This window comes from Amphiprion ocellaris, chromosome 20 (genome assembly GCF_022539595.1).
Source record: "Amphiprion ocellaris isolate individual 3 ecotype Okinawa chromosome 20, ASM2253959v1, whole genome shotgun sequence".
In the NCBI taxonomy this organism is placed as follows: domain Eukaryota; kingdom Metazoa; phylum Chordata; class Actinopteri; family Pomacentridae; genus Amphiprion; species Amphiprion ocellaris.
The window spans coordinates 15,161,608-15,179,599 of NC_072785.1; the positions used below are offsets into that span (position 1 = coordinate 15,161,608).

General features: G+C 42.3%; 1 protein-coding gene across 2 annotated transcripts in view; it reads right to left on the reverse strand.

Annotated features, from left to right (window-relative positions):
• The window catches only part of LOC111578918 (fibroblast growth factor receptor-like 1), a 35,303-nt gene that overhangs the window by 2,394 nt on the left and 14,917 nt on the right, over window positions 1-17,992 (reverse strand). The window contains exons 3-7 of one of the 2 annotated variants that reach the window (XR_004848618.2): window positions 11,748-12,020; window positions 5,298-5,372; window positions 4,209-4,493; window positions 3,154-3,507; window positions 655-1,696 (exon numbers count right to left, since the gene is read on the reverse strand). Coding sequence is in view for 1 of the 2 variants with exons in the window: in XM_023285905.3 (XP_023141673.1) it covers window positions 1,260-1,696; window positions 3,154-3,507; window positions 4,209-4,493; window positions 5,298-5,372; window positions 11,748-12,020 (1,424 nt within the window). In the remaining variant the exon portion in view is untranslated. Of the gene's footprint in view, window positions 1-119; window positions 1,697-3,153; window positions 3,508-4,208; window positions 4,494-5,297; window positions 5,373-11,747; window positions 12,021-17,992 lie in introns of those variants that run through there. The other variant, XM_023285905.3, reaches the window with a different exon arrangement.

Genomic DNA, 17,992 nt, shown 5'->3' on the forward strand with positions numbered 1-17,992 from the left:
AAAGCCTGGTGTTTAGGGCAGATAGCAGCCACTGAAATGACCTTATTCTCTGGGACTTTTACACCTTCACAAGCAGCAGTTGAGTCTGAGCACATACACTGACCCTCATGAACCGTGTGACTGGTTTCAGGTCATTTAATTGAACTATCAAACCTTCAAACTTAAGATGTGTTTGTTTTTTTGAACCTTGAACAGAGTACATCAAACAAGATTGCCAAATATAACCAATTACATACAGAAATACCTAAATATTGGCATGAAGTACATGTGATTAAACTGGGTGACAAAGTACTCAAAATGTACTATTACACAACAACAGGATACTTTAATAACATTACATATGTAAAATGCCTTACTTTGAAAAATAAACCTTTGATACTTTTTTTTTAGCAAAATAAATTAAATATTCATGACTCACTTTGATTATAAATGACTACAGCCTCATAAACTGTGGTTGGATGAGGTGGTGGTCTGAAAAACTCATCCTCTGCTGGTTTATCTCAACATGCTACTGACTAATGATGGAGTCTACCTAAAAAAAAAAAGCTAAAAATGATAACAAAGACCAATACAGTTCACGTGGAAACACAATTTATCCATCCCTTGCAGTCTTTGGCAAGGTTTGCATGCCATTAACAGACTATAGAAACTCACCAGTCTATTCCATATCATTTTTAACAGAAGGGAGGGATGGAGGAAGGTAACATCAGGGATAGTGGTCAGCATTCCCAGCATAATGCATCTTCAAAAAACAAAAGGACGACCTGAGTAGGAGCAGAAAACCAGCCCTTTGGTATATCTCGAGTACCATTTTCACCTTCATTACCAGGCAGAATATCCAGAGCACACCGACAGCTGTGAAAGGTAAAACTTCCACTTAGGAAAATGCAAAAAAATTCATCTGCTGAGGAAGGACCTTTCAGCCAGCCTGAATAGCTGCAATTAAACTCACACTCTGCACAAATGTCCTTGTCCTTTTTTGTATTAAGTGCACAACAAGGATTAATGGATTTTAGTGGTGTGAGAATCTGACATTTTAAAAACGAGAAGCACCAAATATGGAAGTTTTTAACACAAAATGTGTATCACTGGCCACTGTTTTTTGTTGCTTTTTTTTACCCCCACACATGCACGATTTTCCCGACGACGTCCAGCTGTGAGAAGAGTCCGAATGTCACTCAGGAGCAGCCGTTCAAGTCCACGGCTCAGCGTCCGTCTGAGATACCGGAGCAGTTAGTGGGGAATACTTGGCACTGAGGCTAACACTGAAAATGAATGTGTTGATGCTGGTGTACTTTCCCGTCCACATGGGAGTGAGTGTGTGTGTGAATGTCAGTGTAGATTTTGGGGTAGATTTTAGGGGGGATTGTGGGACCTCCCTGGCTGAGGAGGAGCTGCTGCTGGGCCAAGTACTCCTCATAGTTCATGGAGCTCAGGCAGTCTTTGTCTGGGTTTGAGGAGCTGGACGACGGAGCCACGCAGCCCCTGTCCCGCTCTCGATACGGCGGCCGGTGGGAGCTCTGTAGCACCTGTGCGGCCGGAGCGCTGGGAGGAGGACAGCGTTTTCTGCTCTGGCAGAACCACAGCAGCACCGTGCCGAAGATGAAGACTATTCCAGCGGGGATGCCGATGATGACGGGCCACGGGAGGGAGCTGGAGGCTGGCGAGAACATGGGCGTGATGGGAGGCTTTGTGTCTGCAAAAAAAGGGAACAATCAAAATAAGTTGCCAACTCTTAAATGTTCCCATGTTAACTTACTAACTGCAAAGTTTAGCGCTTTAGGCCTGCAGATGATCTGTGATTCAAATGACGAATGGATTCAGCATTTTCATTTCTTTTCAAATACTTTAAGAACTGATCATTTTAAAATTTTAACTGCTTCAGAATTTAGGTTTTGAACAAGAACTCAAATGTTAACTCAACTGAAATCACTCCATATTCTAGTTTTCCATTTCTGTAACATTCCTTCTCAAGGGGGTCAGATGCACAACTATTACATCAGCTCCACTATATGTTAGGCAATTAAAAATAGAGCTGATAAAATTATTGCATTTGCTGTATAATACATAATAAGGTTGTGCGACTGTCCATGGCTGACTGTAAATTCCCCCAACAGTAATGGTACAATCCAAGTGCAAAGGCAAAGCGCAGAAATGGAAAATGATAAAATTAAGTGTTTTTTAAATTTTGCTCAGGACTTTGATTTCAATTAAAAAATTCAAACATGAACAGTTAACAACTAAAGTGAGAGGCATTCATTTATTCTTGAAGTAACAGAAAAAAAATCGATAATTAAATATTTAAGCCCATTTTTCATTTGATTCACTTTGGCATAAATAACTGCAAAGTGTTAACTTGCCGTAAACATTTATTTTCATTATAATATTTTCTAATTCATAGCTTTCTCAATAAATGTCTAAATACAGTTGATTCTTTGATCAAATGTCACAATGTATGACTTTTTGTTTGTACGTGACCAAAACAAAACTCCACACTTACATCACCTGAGCAATCTGCAGCTGCTGTGAAAGACTGAAGGATGGGTTTAATTTCCGATAATAATAGATAGAAACAGGACCATGAAAGGGGAAAAAAGCAGCAAATACTCACATGTGTGACGCTAAAACCTATAAACATTTATTCTTGATAACTGACCTAAATGATTGATTGAACATGGATCGTTACAATTTTATAGCTTGATTAATAGATAATTGCTTAGAGCTGGTGGAAAATCTCCCTCAACCATCAAGAAACGAATGAAAGACGGGTTAATTGACTGTTTTGTATTTATTTGGTGGAAAATAAAACAAGCTCAGACTATATAAAAACCGAATCGAAACGGATGAAAGCGAAACATTTGTGCTTGTTTGTGTTTTCTTGTCATCTGTCCTCAGAAGAACTTCGTAGTCTTGCTTTTATTTCAGTTTGACATTCCTCTGACTTCTGTTGTTATATGCACTGATGCAGACTCCTAAAAATAAACACCACATAACATTCATAAATGTTATACTGTAGTTTATATATATAATGGTATGTATATGTATATATATGTATACTGATAACACAGACTTCTGCCCAGGCTGCTGATTTGTTGCTCTACAGTGTGGTTGGATCGCTGCCGGCTGCACTTACACACTGTAAACAGGCCTTACCTGGCAGCACAGTGAGGAAGGCACTGCGGAAGCTGTAGCCCATGGTGTTGGCGCCTAAGCAGATGTACATGCCAGCGTCCTCCTCCTTGGCGCGGGTAATGAGCAGCTTGTTGAGGAAGGAGCCGTCGGGCCTCGACCACACCTCCCCCGTGGGTAGCACCACAAATCTGTGGTCCCCCACCTCGATGGTGGAATTGTAGCGGCTCTCCTCGTTCGTCTCCACGCGTTTGAGCCACTGAATGACTGGCTTGACGTCACTCCTCACTTTGCATTGGAAGGACGTGGTGCCTCCGTAGTCCACCGTCGTGTTGACCGGGTGAGTGCCCGTCAGAATAGGTTTGGAGTTCGTCCTCTCTGCATCGACACAAAGAAAAACTGTCAAGGCACATCTTCTGACATGACAGCTCCTCTGCGGATAGATGGGGTCTTAGTTGATCATACTGTTATTAGCCTCAGGCTTAGAACTTCTAATTGACAGAGAGGGAGGAATACCACATGTAACAAAAGAAGTATGTGTGATTAGTTTCCTCTCTTTCTTTGCTCCTGGTTGTACAGCACACATTTCTCATGGGAAGGGGGGGGCAGTGGGTCTGGCAGACAGCTGGGCTTTAATCAGCTCCAGATTGGGTAGATGGTCTCAGAGCTGAACAGCCTTACTCTCTCTCCCCCCTGTGCAAACACTAGGGCACAAGCCCTCACTCTCAAGCTTGCTTCCTCAATATGCTTCTCATATACATGATTACACGAGCACATTCATCCATGCAGCGGGGATATGAATAAGACCTGCTGATCGCAATCAGATGTCAGGAGTACGTAGATCAGAGAGAAGATTTTTGAAAAGTTACTGTTTTTCCTTGGTCAGAATCAGACCCGACTATCACAGTGATTAGACCATTTTAATTTCCTGCAGCAGTGTACATAAGACCGCAGAAATGATCCACACACACAGCAGTAATTACTTAAATTAATTTGCTTGGCCTCATCTGTTAGCACTACTGTTTCCAGGTGAACATGTTTGGTATGCAAAGAGCTCAGGCTCTCTGTGGGATACTCACGTATGACCTCAACTTTGTACGTGGCGTTTATTTCCCCTGCACGATTGGAGACCCTGCAGGTGTATCTGCCACTGTGTTCTGGCGTCAGGTTCCTCAGACTGAGCGTCCACTTCTTCTCACGGCCTTCACCGACCTCCTGCTCCGTCAGCAGCCTGTCGTCCTTCAGCCACACGATGTCCGGCCGAGGGTTTCCACTGGCTGTGCATTTGAGCCGCACTGAGCTGCCCACTGGACGAGCGATCACTCTTTTCCTCATCTTCGCAGGTTGGGTGAAGCGGGGACGCACTTTGGGAGAACAAAAGAGAATTTTTTTCACTTTACTTTTCAGCTTTGTAAGTAGTTTACCCTCATTGTTCACGTTTCTGACCATTTTCATATGTACAGTTTAGCTGACTATCCATCCATCCATTATCTATACACCGCTTAATCCTCACTAGGGTCGCGGGGGGGGCTGGAGCCTATCCCAGCTGACTCGGGCGAAGGCAGGGGACACCCTAGACAGGTCGCCAGTCTGTCGCAGGGCTACATAGAAAGACAAACAAGCACTCTCACATTCACACCTACGGGCAATTTAGAATGATCAATTAACCTCAGCATATTTTTGGACTGTGGGAGGAAGCCAGAGTACCCGGAGAGAACCCACGCATGCACAGGGAGAACATGCAAACTCCATGCAGAAAGATCCCGGGAAAGCCGGGACGCGAACCAGGGACCTTCTTGCTGCAAGGCGAAAGTGCTAACCACTACACCACTGTGCAGTTTAGCTGACTATTAAAACTTAATTTCATTAATTTTCATTTTTTGCAAAGTAAAACAATGCAGACTTTTTGAATCCACCAACAATTACAATCATAAAACTTAAGAATTAACTGCAGACTTCATGCCACTTTTCATACAGAGATTAAAGGAACCCAACAGCTGACTTTAAATGCCAAAAAAAAAAAAAACTAAACAGAACAGCAGCATGGGTTGATCAGTGGCATGAAAGTACATGTGATGTGTTGTAAATACAATAAAGAGAGCAAAGCCACTCAGATGGTCCTGTGATTTACAACTGCATCACTGAGAACTTGCCAACAGAAACCTTACCGAGCTTTTCACTGCCCGTCTCAGACTGTGTTCCATCAGCTGGTCCGGGTCCAGTTTTATCAGAACCTGAGTCATCTGTTAACACAACAAGACAAGGCTCAGTCATGTGAGTGCAAAACAAAACAGTAAAATGTTTATTTGTGTAAATGCAGAAGAATAATTGCCATATAAAATTACATGCAATAGTAATCTAATATTAGTGCCACACTCTTAAATAACTAGAAATTCATTTTTCACATTGATAAAGACCACAAAGAACTCTATGATATTGTCAGTGTACGGCCACATAAAACCTGTTTTAATTCACTTCCATTCCATTTTAGTGTTACTGTCACAGCATTTATGGCAGCGACCCAACACCAGACCAGAAAAGTGTTCTTGACTCTCTAAGTAAATTCAGCATTTATCAACAGGCTCCTCTGAGAGCGTTGCATGCTCAGGTCATTCTCTGTAGCATTTGGAAGTAATATGATCAGTTTTCATAAGCCCAGTTCCAGGAGACAGCTGTGGAGTTTATGTCATTGGCTGACATCATGCAGCGGAGCTAAGACAGGGCTTAGAGAAAATATAATGAGTGAAACCTAATCGACAGTTTGTGATGCGTATCGACTTTTCGAGTTAAGCAGTGATGAATTAACAGAGCAGATCAGGTTCCTCGCCAATATCTGCCAATCTGTGCAGACACAGACATGAAGCAGATGATTATTAGAGAAGGGCTCCTCTTAAATGATTTGTTATGATACGACCGAGGTGCCGTTTCACATTAGGTCTGGTAGTCATTGACAACCAGCGAATAAGTGATATTTCAAAAACAACAATTATTAAATTATCAAAGCAGTTGCAGATGAAGTCTTTGTCGAGGGAATAATCGCATCATTTCACCTCTAGTTAACAGTATGTTCTAATAACAATCCAACAGGAAAAGCTAGCAGCCAGCTTTTTACCTTCCGTGACTTGTTTTCATTTCTGGTTCAGTGCAGCCCTATGTTGGATTTTTCAAGATGTAGTTTGGCACACTTGATTCCCTCTCCGGGCTTGATTGGGTCAGGTAAAGAGACCAGATGTGACTTCTAACCCCCTCGTTCTGCCTCCCTCTGAGTCCCTCCGAAACCCTCAAAGCTCTCTAGGGTTCTCTGGGTACAAACCCTCCTTTGTTTGTCCCCTGCAGCACCAAGCCCAGCCATGATGTCATGGCTATTTGAAGGGGTTTAACTGGCCAACTATAATAACCCATTCCTTTAAAAAACAGCCTCCACTGGAAGAAATATTTCTCTGTTGCTCACTTGGGCTCTCCGCATTCCTCCCGGTTCCTGAACCTCCCAATCCAAACAGAACATGGTCCCACACTGCCGGGGTTTTCTTTCTGACTTTTTTTTTCTTGAATCTATTTCCTCTCTACTTTTTGGTGATTCTAGGGAACAATGGCGCCCTTTATACGTCTGTCCTGTTAAAGCTATCCCTTGCCATTATTGTCTTTACACAATGCTGGCCCACTAAACTGCAGACAGGAGCGAGGTAGGAGGATCTCATGGCTGCCACACGATTGTTATTTTTGGAAGATTAAAAAATGAAATAAACTATACATGAGGAAAGCTTCGGAAGGAAAGTCTGGTTTTTGTGTACCAGAAAGTTGTAACTTCTTATGGAATCAGTGATCAAACAGCAAATCTTTAACCTTTACATACTGTATGAACTTAAATGTTCACTACATCAATGGAAACTAAATTCTAAGAGTCATGATTCAAGCGCATTCTTACGCAACTCCGACTGAAACTACCAAGTCGGTTAAAATGCAATCAGCCTTTTTCCATGCAACTTGAATCCATTCATGGTCTCGCCACAGTGTTTGGGGTCTGACGCCATCCCCTCCCACTTCATTCACAAATCCAGCCACAGGAAACAGGCCACTACACACTCTCTCTGCTGGCCTCCTGTGCCAGCTGAATCTCAGGAAAAGGCCTGATGATCTGGGGTCACAATGAGCTCCAGATGTTGCTGGGGACATTGTAATGTCCAGGGTAAAAGTTATGCACAGTGGCCTTTGCATCACACTCTGGAAACCTCTAAACAGCTACCACATGTGATCAGTTGGTTTATCCAGCAGTTGGCCTGACAACGTCTCCAAAGAGGAGCAAAATGAAAAATGTGCCACAAGTGCCAACATCTCCGTGTAGAAATAACGCACGCTGCCAGCCCTGCGTTAGCCCTGTAATATATTATCTGGGCAGACACAAACGTTAAAACCCAGTCCTGTAAATGTTAATATGACAATCCCACATTAATGCTATTATGAAGCTGGCTGTAGCCCGAGAAGCCGTGGATGGAGAGGTCGCTGCATGCATCAGAATATCCTGATGGGGGTGCTGGGAGGTGATGGGGCCAGTTGTCAGGAGACCACCCCAAACAGGGCCCAAACAGCCAGCTGGAGGGATTGAGGAGGCGCCATGTTGCACTGACTGACCAGATTCTTCAGATAGCTCTTGGGAGGACAGGCTTTCCGCTGGCAGATGGGAAGAGGGATATCTCTCCAGCCACAGTGGAACCCCCTCCTCCTCTTCGTCCTTACATCAGCCTGCAAAACCCCTCACTCTCTCACTTCCAATCTGACTCCACACTTTATCTCACTGTCTTTCTTCTGCTTGGCTTCTCTGCTGGGTCCCAGGCGATGTTTAAAAAGTTATGCTCTCCATGTCGGGCCGTGAACTTGAACCGCTGCCAGGATTAAGTCGACCCTTCTACCCTGACCGGCACTGAAACTGACTGCAGTTGCTTCTCTAACTTTTTCACTCTGTGATCTTGTAAAAACAATAAACTGACATGATGGATACTGTATGCTGGGAGCCTGCTTCCCCTCATTTAAGGAGTTTCAAATAAATAAACTCTCTGCTCTGATCTTTTTGAGCAACATAACAGCACTCTTAGCAGGTTAACTGCACGCAACTATATTAAAACAGTCCGCAATTAGCTGATTTAACGTTAATGGAAAGTGTTGCTCATGATAATTGCAGACTATTTGGCTGTATTAGGCTGGATTCAATCCTGGGAGTGTTTTGACAATGAGGCCTCCTAATCTTTGTGGCAAAAAAGCACCCCGAATGAAATGCGCTCCTGATGGAACAATTACCTATAAAAATAAAAGCTGTGGCGATCCCTGCCAGCACATAATGGGATGACAGACAAGAGAGTAGAAACAGAGGAGGGGTGTTCTTACTAGATGTAGAATTACCGCTCAGTGTCTAGAGTCGGTTTGTCACGGACTCACCACCACCAGAGGACAAGAAGGAAATGGAACAAACCAGATCAGGATTAAGAGTCAGGCCAGAAAGTCTCTAGGTAACTCCATAAAGGGCAAAAACACTCCTGACAAAAATCTCACGGAAATATGCTTCCAAGAAAGACTTATGATTAAACTTGCAAAGGTATTTTTTTCCTCTCGGAATCACTGAGTGGGAGTAGAGCAGCACATGCAGTCAGGTTGAACTGATCTCCCAGCGACCCCTGCAGCTTCTTAAACTGTTTTCACTGAAGTCTTCATTCTCACTCTGTCGCTCTGCAGCAGAAGTCAGATCAGACAAATGGCCTGTCACATAAACACACCGCAGGGAGAAAGTTGTTATCTATCACCAAGATTAATAGGCTAATTGTGTGTGTCTCCTGTGCTTGTGTGTCACAATGATCATTATTTATCTCCCAACTTTGAATCAATACTTAAATCCCAAAATAAAGTCCATAAGCATGCACAGTATTTGGTTCTACCGCAAGGATAAATATTTTATTTTAAAAATAAGCTTGTTTAAAGGGTGCAGTGGTCTAGAGATGTTTACTTACTTGTGTTTGGTTGTGTTTATTCAAGCACTTTCTCAGCTTTTCATGAATGTCACAGCCAAAACTACCTTCTATTCATCAAGTTTATATGAAATAATGAAATGCAACGGTCGACAACAAACTCTGCACATTTGCATGAACTATCGTTTTTATTATCCGAGCAAAAAACTGTTTTTAAAGCAAGTGAGAGAAAGGCCAAATATGCTGACGTTTTGCTGCAACTATTTGCTGAATTTTCAGGTGCAATATCAAATTGCCAGAAATTGTGACCTTCATTCTTCTATGCTTCTGTTGACCACTGATATGATTTATAGGTGTTATTCAGTGTTAATAAAAATGTAATAAAGGCAAAGCAGCTATTTGGATGCAGAGTTTTTTTAAATTTATAGGTACAGGTCAACTGAAGTACAGCAGAAATCACGGCTTTGATAGAAAAATGCCAATAAACAAATGTCCAATAACAAGAACTGCTTACAACATTTGAAAATGAAATCCCGTGCAGATATAAAAAGGGATTTTTAATACAACTGTTAGTTACCAGTGACGTGAACTCTTGACACTGGAACTAACGTTAACGCTGAGTTGGGTTACTGATCTAACTTACTGTGACGAGTTAAGTTAGCTGGTTTCCCGGTTAAGTTAATGTTGTGAGAAAAGGACAAAACTGACACATACCTCCAACTTTATGTGGTACCAACTGCTTTAATTACTACCTGCACTTTGACTGATGCTTCAGTTCCTTTTAGTGCTTGATCTTCAACTGGATCTTCTGCTTTTTTATCGCTTTCACTTCAACTTCTATTTAGCTTCAGTTTTAAATTGAAGGTCCTTCTCCAGAGTCTTTTTCAGTGCATCCAGTTCTTCTGTGTTGGAGGTTTTGGCAACGAGTATTTCTTTGTGATAGTATTCTTACTCACAACCAAAAGAATTTTAAACAGTTAGTCGTCTTAAGCCGTGAGCTCTTCTGGGATTTTTCCCAGTTATAACGTGACAAAAGAGCAGCCAACCTCCACTCCAAAAATTATCATTATTTCTTTCGCAATCTCATGCCAGCATTGAAAATCTAAAGATGCAGCCCAGAGAATATGGAAATGTGCTGGCGTTTCTGTATTTTAGTACCACATTGCCTCCAGCATTTATCCATCGCTGAGACCTCTTGAATAAATTTCAGTTCTGGAGTCACAAAATATTGTATCATGTTCTGCTAACAAAACTATTTCTAAGGTTTGAGCTACGAATTTTCACAGCAGGCACACGTGTTTTTCTTTAGATAATCTAACCTTTTGTAGCTTATTTAGCTAAACCTTTTCTTCAGCGTGTCGTATTTAAACATTTATTTTTGCAATCTGGAAATCATGTAAAGTTCCATTTGCTGTCCTGTAGTGATATTTTATTTAAAATCTTTTAAAACTCTGATGAGGGTCCTATTGTTTTGAAAAAAAAAACATAACATACCACGTAAAGAATTTTGACAGCATCCAACCACGACCTTCAAATGACACGAGACTGGGTTTCCACAACATGATTGATTGTGAATGTGCTCCAGTACAGAAAGTTCAGAAACTCAGATTGCCCTTTAACGCAGACACTGGCGGCCACGTCTGACTTTGATACTGTATAGGACCACTGTACTATGAACCTTGACATTATAGCTGGCTCTGTGCCTCAATCTCCAACCTTTCATTTTAGCACAATCAGCAGACATGCTCTCTTTGAACTCACCAACAGCTTCACATTGAGGGAGACCCTAAAATAAACTTTGGTCTCGTCTGTTCCCCACTCATGCTTTACTGCAACAAGTGCCGTTTTCTAAAGTGATCTGTGTTTTCAGCTTCTGCCTGATTATGGCTCTTCTTCTGAAGCATGTCTGTCATAAGACCGGGTTATAACTCCTCCTGTGAGACAGAGAGAGCTCAGGCTCTGGCCCAAATTAGGCATCTTAGAGTAATTAGACTAAACACAGCCTTCACGCTTCACTCCGCTCATTCATCATGCTCTGCTCTAGCGCAGAGAAAATGCACTGTACGCACACGCACAAACGACTAACACACTCGGTCAGACTGTGCTTAATCCTGCAGGCCCCATTCAAGAGCTGTGTGAGGCTCTGGTCTGAAGACAGACCAGCACTTTTACACCGAATGTGTTTTTTATTGCAGAGCCGCAGACCTCCTGCCTCCACGGAGAGTAGCCTAAGGAAAAGGAAGAGCTGGAGATCCAATTGAGTCACAGAGGATGAAGTAGTATGAAACAATATCCCGTGCCGCTGTTGACTTTGGGCAGAGAGGTAGGGGCTGTTGCACATACAATAGAGTAGAGGATCAACCACTAAACCTTTATAAATCTTCTTGTTTTAGACCTCGACCTCTCAGAGTGATGCTGTATTTTAACATTTAAACTATGGGGAGATTTTTCACTGCGGGAAAGTGTTACAAATTTGGCCTCAAAACACGACAGCGGAAGAAGATGTGGTCTGACCGTACAAATAGGGACTGACTCACTGCCATGGTCTCTGGTTTTAGTTACCAGACAGGTGACTTCATGTTTTATTGTTGCTGAATTAGGCTTAAACTTTTAACAAGAATGACACATTTTCCAAGAGTGAATCTGAAATCCATCTGTACTCACCGATGACGATGAGGGTGTAGTTGATGTTGACACTACCAAAGCCGTTAGTCGCTTTACAGATGTAGGTCCCCGTGTCGTCTGCCTCCACCTCTTTGATCTTCAGGCCCATCCGGAGGATACGGAAGCGAATCCAGCCGCTGTGGATGTTGCGTCCATCCTTGGTCCACATTATGAGCGGTGGAGGGTCTCCTTCCACAGGACACGGCAGCTTGATGGCGCTGCCCAAGCGGGCGGTCTGTCTGTGAGCAACTTTCTCAGACACCCGTGGAGGTCCTGGAGACACACAGACACAAAAACAACCTGTTTTTTGAATCCAGTTTTTGTGAGCTGGGTTTCTGTGGCTGACAAAAATATTTAAATGGTGTCCCACATGTTGCAGGCCAAAATCAAAAAGTGTAAAACAATTATTCACCGCTTTATCACTGTGATGGTGGAAAAGATAATAAAACATCATCGACACCGGCGATTTGCAGCTTTTTGGACCTATAACCCTCTCAAACAAGCAATATCTACTTGTAACTCATCACTACAGGTTGCATACATCTCGCATCTTTCCATTTGCAACTAATTTGGTCAGTGATCAGTTAAAGTTGAAAGACATTTCTGTGTATCAAAGTTGCATATTTAGAATTGTGTCATGAAAATAATCCTTTTCCGTCATAAAATGGCTTTGATGTCACTCTAACGTGTTGCTTCATTCACCTGTGAATTTCTCACCTCTGTCTCTGCTCACCCCTTCCCTTTTGCTGCAGCTCAAGCACACCAGCTCACCTACAATTGTGGCTCAAACACAATAAAACTACTCTATGCTTTACCAAGCCAAGTTGTAATATTGGAGCAAGATTTGTGTTATTGGAGCAACACAAATCTGAAGAAAAATAACTTTCTTTAGGTTGTGTCTTCTGGCTCAGAGCTCAACTCAAATATTACCACACTTCACACAAGACCCTCACCACTTGTATCATTAAAAGGAAAAAAATGCACTGTATTTGCAATTAAGCTCTACCTTTAACCGGCACTTAAAACATCAGAGATTGGCATATTTGCTTAGTTCCTTCCCAGACTATGCTTCAAGCTTTTGATGTGAGCAGTACTGGAGTGGAATTGGAGCAGCACAAAGTGGGAGATAAGGTGACACTCTGGCTTTTTGAAAACTATGCTCTTTGCTCCATCCAATATCTTCACTCGCATTCACCACTTGTCCACACACGTGCCGTGATATGGACATGTTCACAAGATAGAAAACTTTAACATTATTGACATGTACAATTCAGAGGAAAACAATTACAATAATTGGAATGAATTCTAATGAAGTAAGTCAGAAGAATGCCCATGTGAACGTCTACATTGCTATGACAAATGTCCACTCGCTCTGCTGCTGGAGACTGTGTGATGTGATTAAAGCTCCAGAACAGCTACTGAATGAACCTTGTGGTCAGGCTGTTTTGCCAGCTGCTGTTTCCAAAGTCAAGAAATCCAACAGTGTCAAAACTATTAACTCGGTCATTAATTTTGGTTTAGCAACTAAGTGACATTAAAAAAAAAAGTTTCTTTGAACATCAGAGCACTTTCACGCAGACAGCTTAGCTAACACAAGTGCATCAGAATAACAAGATATCTGAATCCTGGTTTCCTTCACTAAAACAGTGCGGTTGTGGGCAGATGAAATGAGATAGAGGTAATTTGTCATCTTTTCGCTGATTACCCAGAAATCTTGAAACCAGATTGTAATAATTGGGCAAGTCCTGTCGTTCACTGCCTGCACTGAGAGGGTAAAGTGTTCTGGCTCTGGTTTTGCGTAGCGTGCAAGAGATCAAAGCGATGAGGGGGGCGGGTCGCAGCGAGACGGACAGCAGCCTGTTCTCCATGCTCTTAATTGGCTCAGGTCTGCTCCCTCAGATCTGGTGAAGTGGAGCGGGCCAAAACACCCTGTGATGGTGTTAGGAGGCCTGCGCCGCTGCTCGCACAGCACCAGGCCTTCAGCTAACCCCCCCACCGCCACCGTAAACTAAACAAAACCCCGAATTACTGAGCAGACTAGACACAGAAGAGAAACAGGAGCTCCAGCGAGCGAGAGAGGGGGACGAACTGCAACCAAACCCTATAGCTGCTACAACCCTCAAAAGTACACAGAGCACAGTCTGTGCCTCAGAACAAATGGCCGGTCTGGTAGCAGTAAAAACAATGGGGAGGGTAAGTACACATGGCCTCTCCCAACACACGCTCAAACACACACACACACACACACACACACACACACACACACACACACACAGTCACATTCCTCTGGTGCATTTCAAACATATGGTAAACAAGAAGTTCATTATACTGATTGGTGTGCAGAGGGGGACGCTGACACAGGTAACTCCATCTGGCCGTTTCATCGCCGACAGATGCATCTCAGCCACAGGTACAACATCTGGACTGCTGTGCAAGTGACCTCTGACGCTAAAAAAAAAAAAAAAATCTGGACACATTTTCTGAAAACTATATTGCTGTGAACGCTGGGCCATAAAACTCAGTGGAAAAAAAAGTGAATTATATGAGCATAAAACCAACAAAACCTTCTTTCCACCATGTTTCTACGTCTTTTTCAACCATGCATGAACACACACATACTGAGAGTTTTCCTTCCTCTCTGTGGACGGCCTTTCCTGGTCCACAGCGTGCACAGGAAATTGGAAGTGTCATTGTTTATGTCTGTGGAGAAAACGCAACCACAGTCTTTTTGGCTGTTGTCAGCTGGCCCATATCTCACTCCACCGCTACCAGGAAATCAGAACAGAGGCGCTCACTGTTTCTCCTCTGCAGGCCCTGCTTTAGGACCACAAACAGGTCACAGCGTTGGCTTGGTGCTGCTGGAGCTCATATGGACCAAGTTGATCCTGAAGGACTGAACTGCTTTGTAAAAACATAAATAAATTTCTGCCAAATCTTGAACAAATAGGCTTCAGTTATCTCCTCTGACTTATGGTCCTGCTAGTCACTCAACCATGGGTTTCTTCTGGATTAATGGAGAGGACTGACTTTGAAAAACAAGGCCTGATTCATGTCAAAGGTTTAGCTGAAGCTGAAGTGTCAAAACACACTGACCCTGCAGAGGCACTGCTACTGTCAAACAAAGCTTTCTGAAAGCTGGAAATGCATTTCTTGAGAGGTAAATAGAAAGAGACATGGGAAAATCTAAATGCCCTTTTCATTTTCATTTATTTATTTGGATGGGACAGTGCATACTAATGAACATACGATCTCATAAGTTTACACAAGGTTGCAGTAAAGAAGCCGGATTTAGTTGTCCCAAACATAAAAGAACAACATACAGGGTTACAGACGTATAAAAACAATACAGAAAAAACAAAGACAATGATGACAATTTAACTCTGGCTCGGTTAAACCTACCCTGAATTGCCATTATTTTAGTAAAGTCATAGAGCCTGTCATAAAGTGCTTATAGTTTGTAAAAATACATGGGTGGCCTGCAACTTCACTTAACTGCAAAGTGTTGTTCGCACAGCATTCAACATTTCCTATACACTCACACTAACCTTAAAGTGGTTGATCCTTTTGTAATTTCCTTCCAAGTGACAAGTTTCGTCCCACTAAGGTGGATTTACAGATTAGTTTGCGTGTTTGTGGCTTTATGTTGATTGTGGCTTGGTTGGTGGAGAAATGATGAAACATTTTGGAAAATGAGCCTCTTTGCTTTAGCTAGTTAAACATGCAGATCAATACTATTCTTGCATAGATATTAAATATAAGGCAACAGCCAGCAGCTACATTGCTTAGCTTCTAAAAAAGGCTAAAGTAGAAACAATGAGCTAGCTCTGCGCACAAGTAACTAAACCACCATCCACTATCTTATAACCTCCTAAAAAACCAGGAAAGAGTTAAACAAAGAAGAAGTAGTGTGTTAATGGCAAAACTTTAGATAAACTGGTAGATGGACCTTTAAAGATCAATAACAGGCGGGTCTGTATGGAAAATAGAGCTTAAAACTAGAAATTACGGAAAACAGCAAGCACAGCTGTGTTCGAAAGTAAGACAACTGTCTATGAGCTCCATGTTAATATGATTGTACTGTTTCTTATTTTGAATCCATATATAAAACCAGATGAGCTACACATTCCCTCCTGTTTCCAGACTCTGTCCTAAGGTTTATTTTGTAATTTATCATACAACGTTCCATCAATCTTTTCATCCAGTAAATTATTGAGGAAAAAATAAACAAACCAAAGATAGTGTATTTCCAAAAATATCAAACTATTCCTTTAACTAGGATTCAGGTCTATGTGGTCTTGAACTTTGATTGCTCAGGACAAGTCCAGCGGCTCTGAGCTTTTTGGGTTAATAAACTAAAAAGCTTTGGCTGCTGCTCCAGGCGCAAGGAATGTGCAACAAATGATTTCCTCCCTTCATCTCCGCTCCTAAAAAGCTTTTGAAGTCCTTTTGAAAAACAAGGCATGAAGAAGTGCTGAAATCAAGGACACCGTCTGAATAACTTAATCAGTATTTGTGCTGTGTGCATGACCACCATCCTTTCTTCAATGGGGACTCTCCTCCTCCACCTCCTCCCTCTCAAGGACAGGTTCTCTTAACCTTGGAGTTGAAAGCTTTGAAACCACAGAGAGGTCCTCTGTGAAAAAAAAAATCCAGTTCTGAGAAAAGGAGAATTATTATCTTATCTGTTTGGTTGTAAGATATAGTTCAAGATGTCCGATACACAACTTGTCATCACTCTATACTTACGTAAAATGTACTGCAGATGCACTTTATTTTGCTGTTTATCTCTTTCCTGGCTGCAAAACTAAGTACTATGGTCCTCTGCAGACAATGTGATGAATGGAAATCTGCCCGACTTATGACAAACTGGTGAGCGTTTTACAGTGTTTACTCAAATTGTTACAGCTGTTAGTTGCTCAGTAAATGGAAAATGATACACATGACCATATGGGCTTTCCCGTATTGGAGCGTTGGTTGGTAAAGCGCTCCTTATTATAGCCGAGCTCCATGTGTGAATGGAATCTTTCATAGTGCAGGAAGAGGAGGAGGAGGCCTGGCGACTCACAGAATTAGCTCTGTTTTTCTTTGCTCAATTTGGTGATGGATTATTTTAAGAGAAAGGGGCACATTCAATAAGAGGCATTCTTGTGATTCAGACTAAATATAGCCATTTTTGCTAAACCTTGTGAGCGGGTTAATGAGCTGTTGATCTGTCGTGTAGGCAGCCGTGGAGGGAAATACACTAGGAAATGTCAGAGAGCAAATGAAAGAGAAAGAGGAACACAGAAAAAAATTAAAGACTACAAAGCCTTCCAGACTTGAGTAATGTTCAGATGTGCTGGCACCTCTCTCCTTATTTATTTTCTCTTTTACAAAACACCTGCGTGTTTGTAATGATGTGTACAAGCATTTTTCAGTCTATACAAAGTACTTTGGTCTTTTTAGTCATTGCAAACATGCCAATAAAGGGATGACTAGGCTGCTGACAGCCGCTCCAATAGAGAACACCTGGAACTTAACCCGCCACAATGAGAACAACTTTATAATGCACGCAACACCGTCTGTCCAATGCAGGATACAGTTATTCAAACATCTTCTAATAAAAAGGATTTGGGTGCTTAATCTCCAGCCAACTGCAAGAATTTTCTAATGCATCAAAAGGCTTTTGGCCAGTGCCAGACTGTAGTGATTCATTACTTAGATAAACACTGATCTTAGCGAATGTGTCTTCAATATGCAGTATTTACATAAAGGATAAGAGGTGTAGAGACAGATAGGAGCTGGAGAATGCTTCCTCCTACTCAGCGGCACTGTATTAGCTCAGCAGACCGTACAAGAGCAGACAGACCTCGAGCATAAGAGAGGAATGAGTTTAATGGACCCTGTGCTTCCAGGGAAATATTCCACCGTGCATTTCTTAAAAGCTCAGGAGCACTTGCACCGTACAAATCAAAGAAATATAAATTTTTTTAAAAAGTAAGTAAAGTTCACGCAGCATGAGAGAGAAGGAAAAAATGCACCAAAAATACATGAAAGCTCGAAACCAAACCCAGAGTCGAAGACCGGAGGGGCCAGGTGAAGGCGAAAGGTGAGGCAGACACTGTGGCTCGGGGAGTGTGTGAAAGGCCAGAGCTTCTGTTCAGAGGCTGCTGCTACGCTCGGCTATACATTTCACAAGCGGAGATAAAAATCTGCATAAAACAGTGAGAGAGAGAGGGGAGGAGAGCCACCTTGGCAATTCAAGA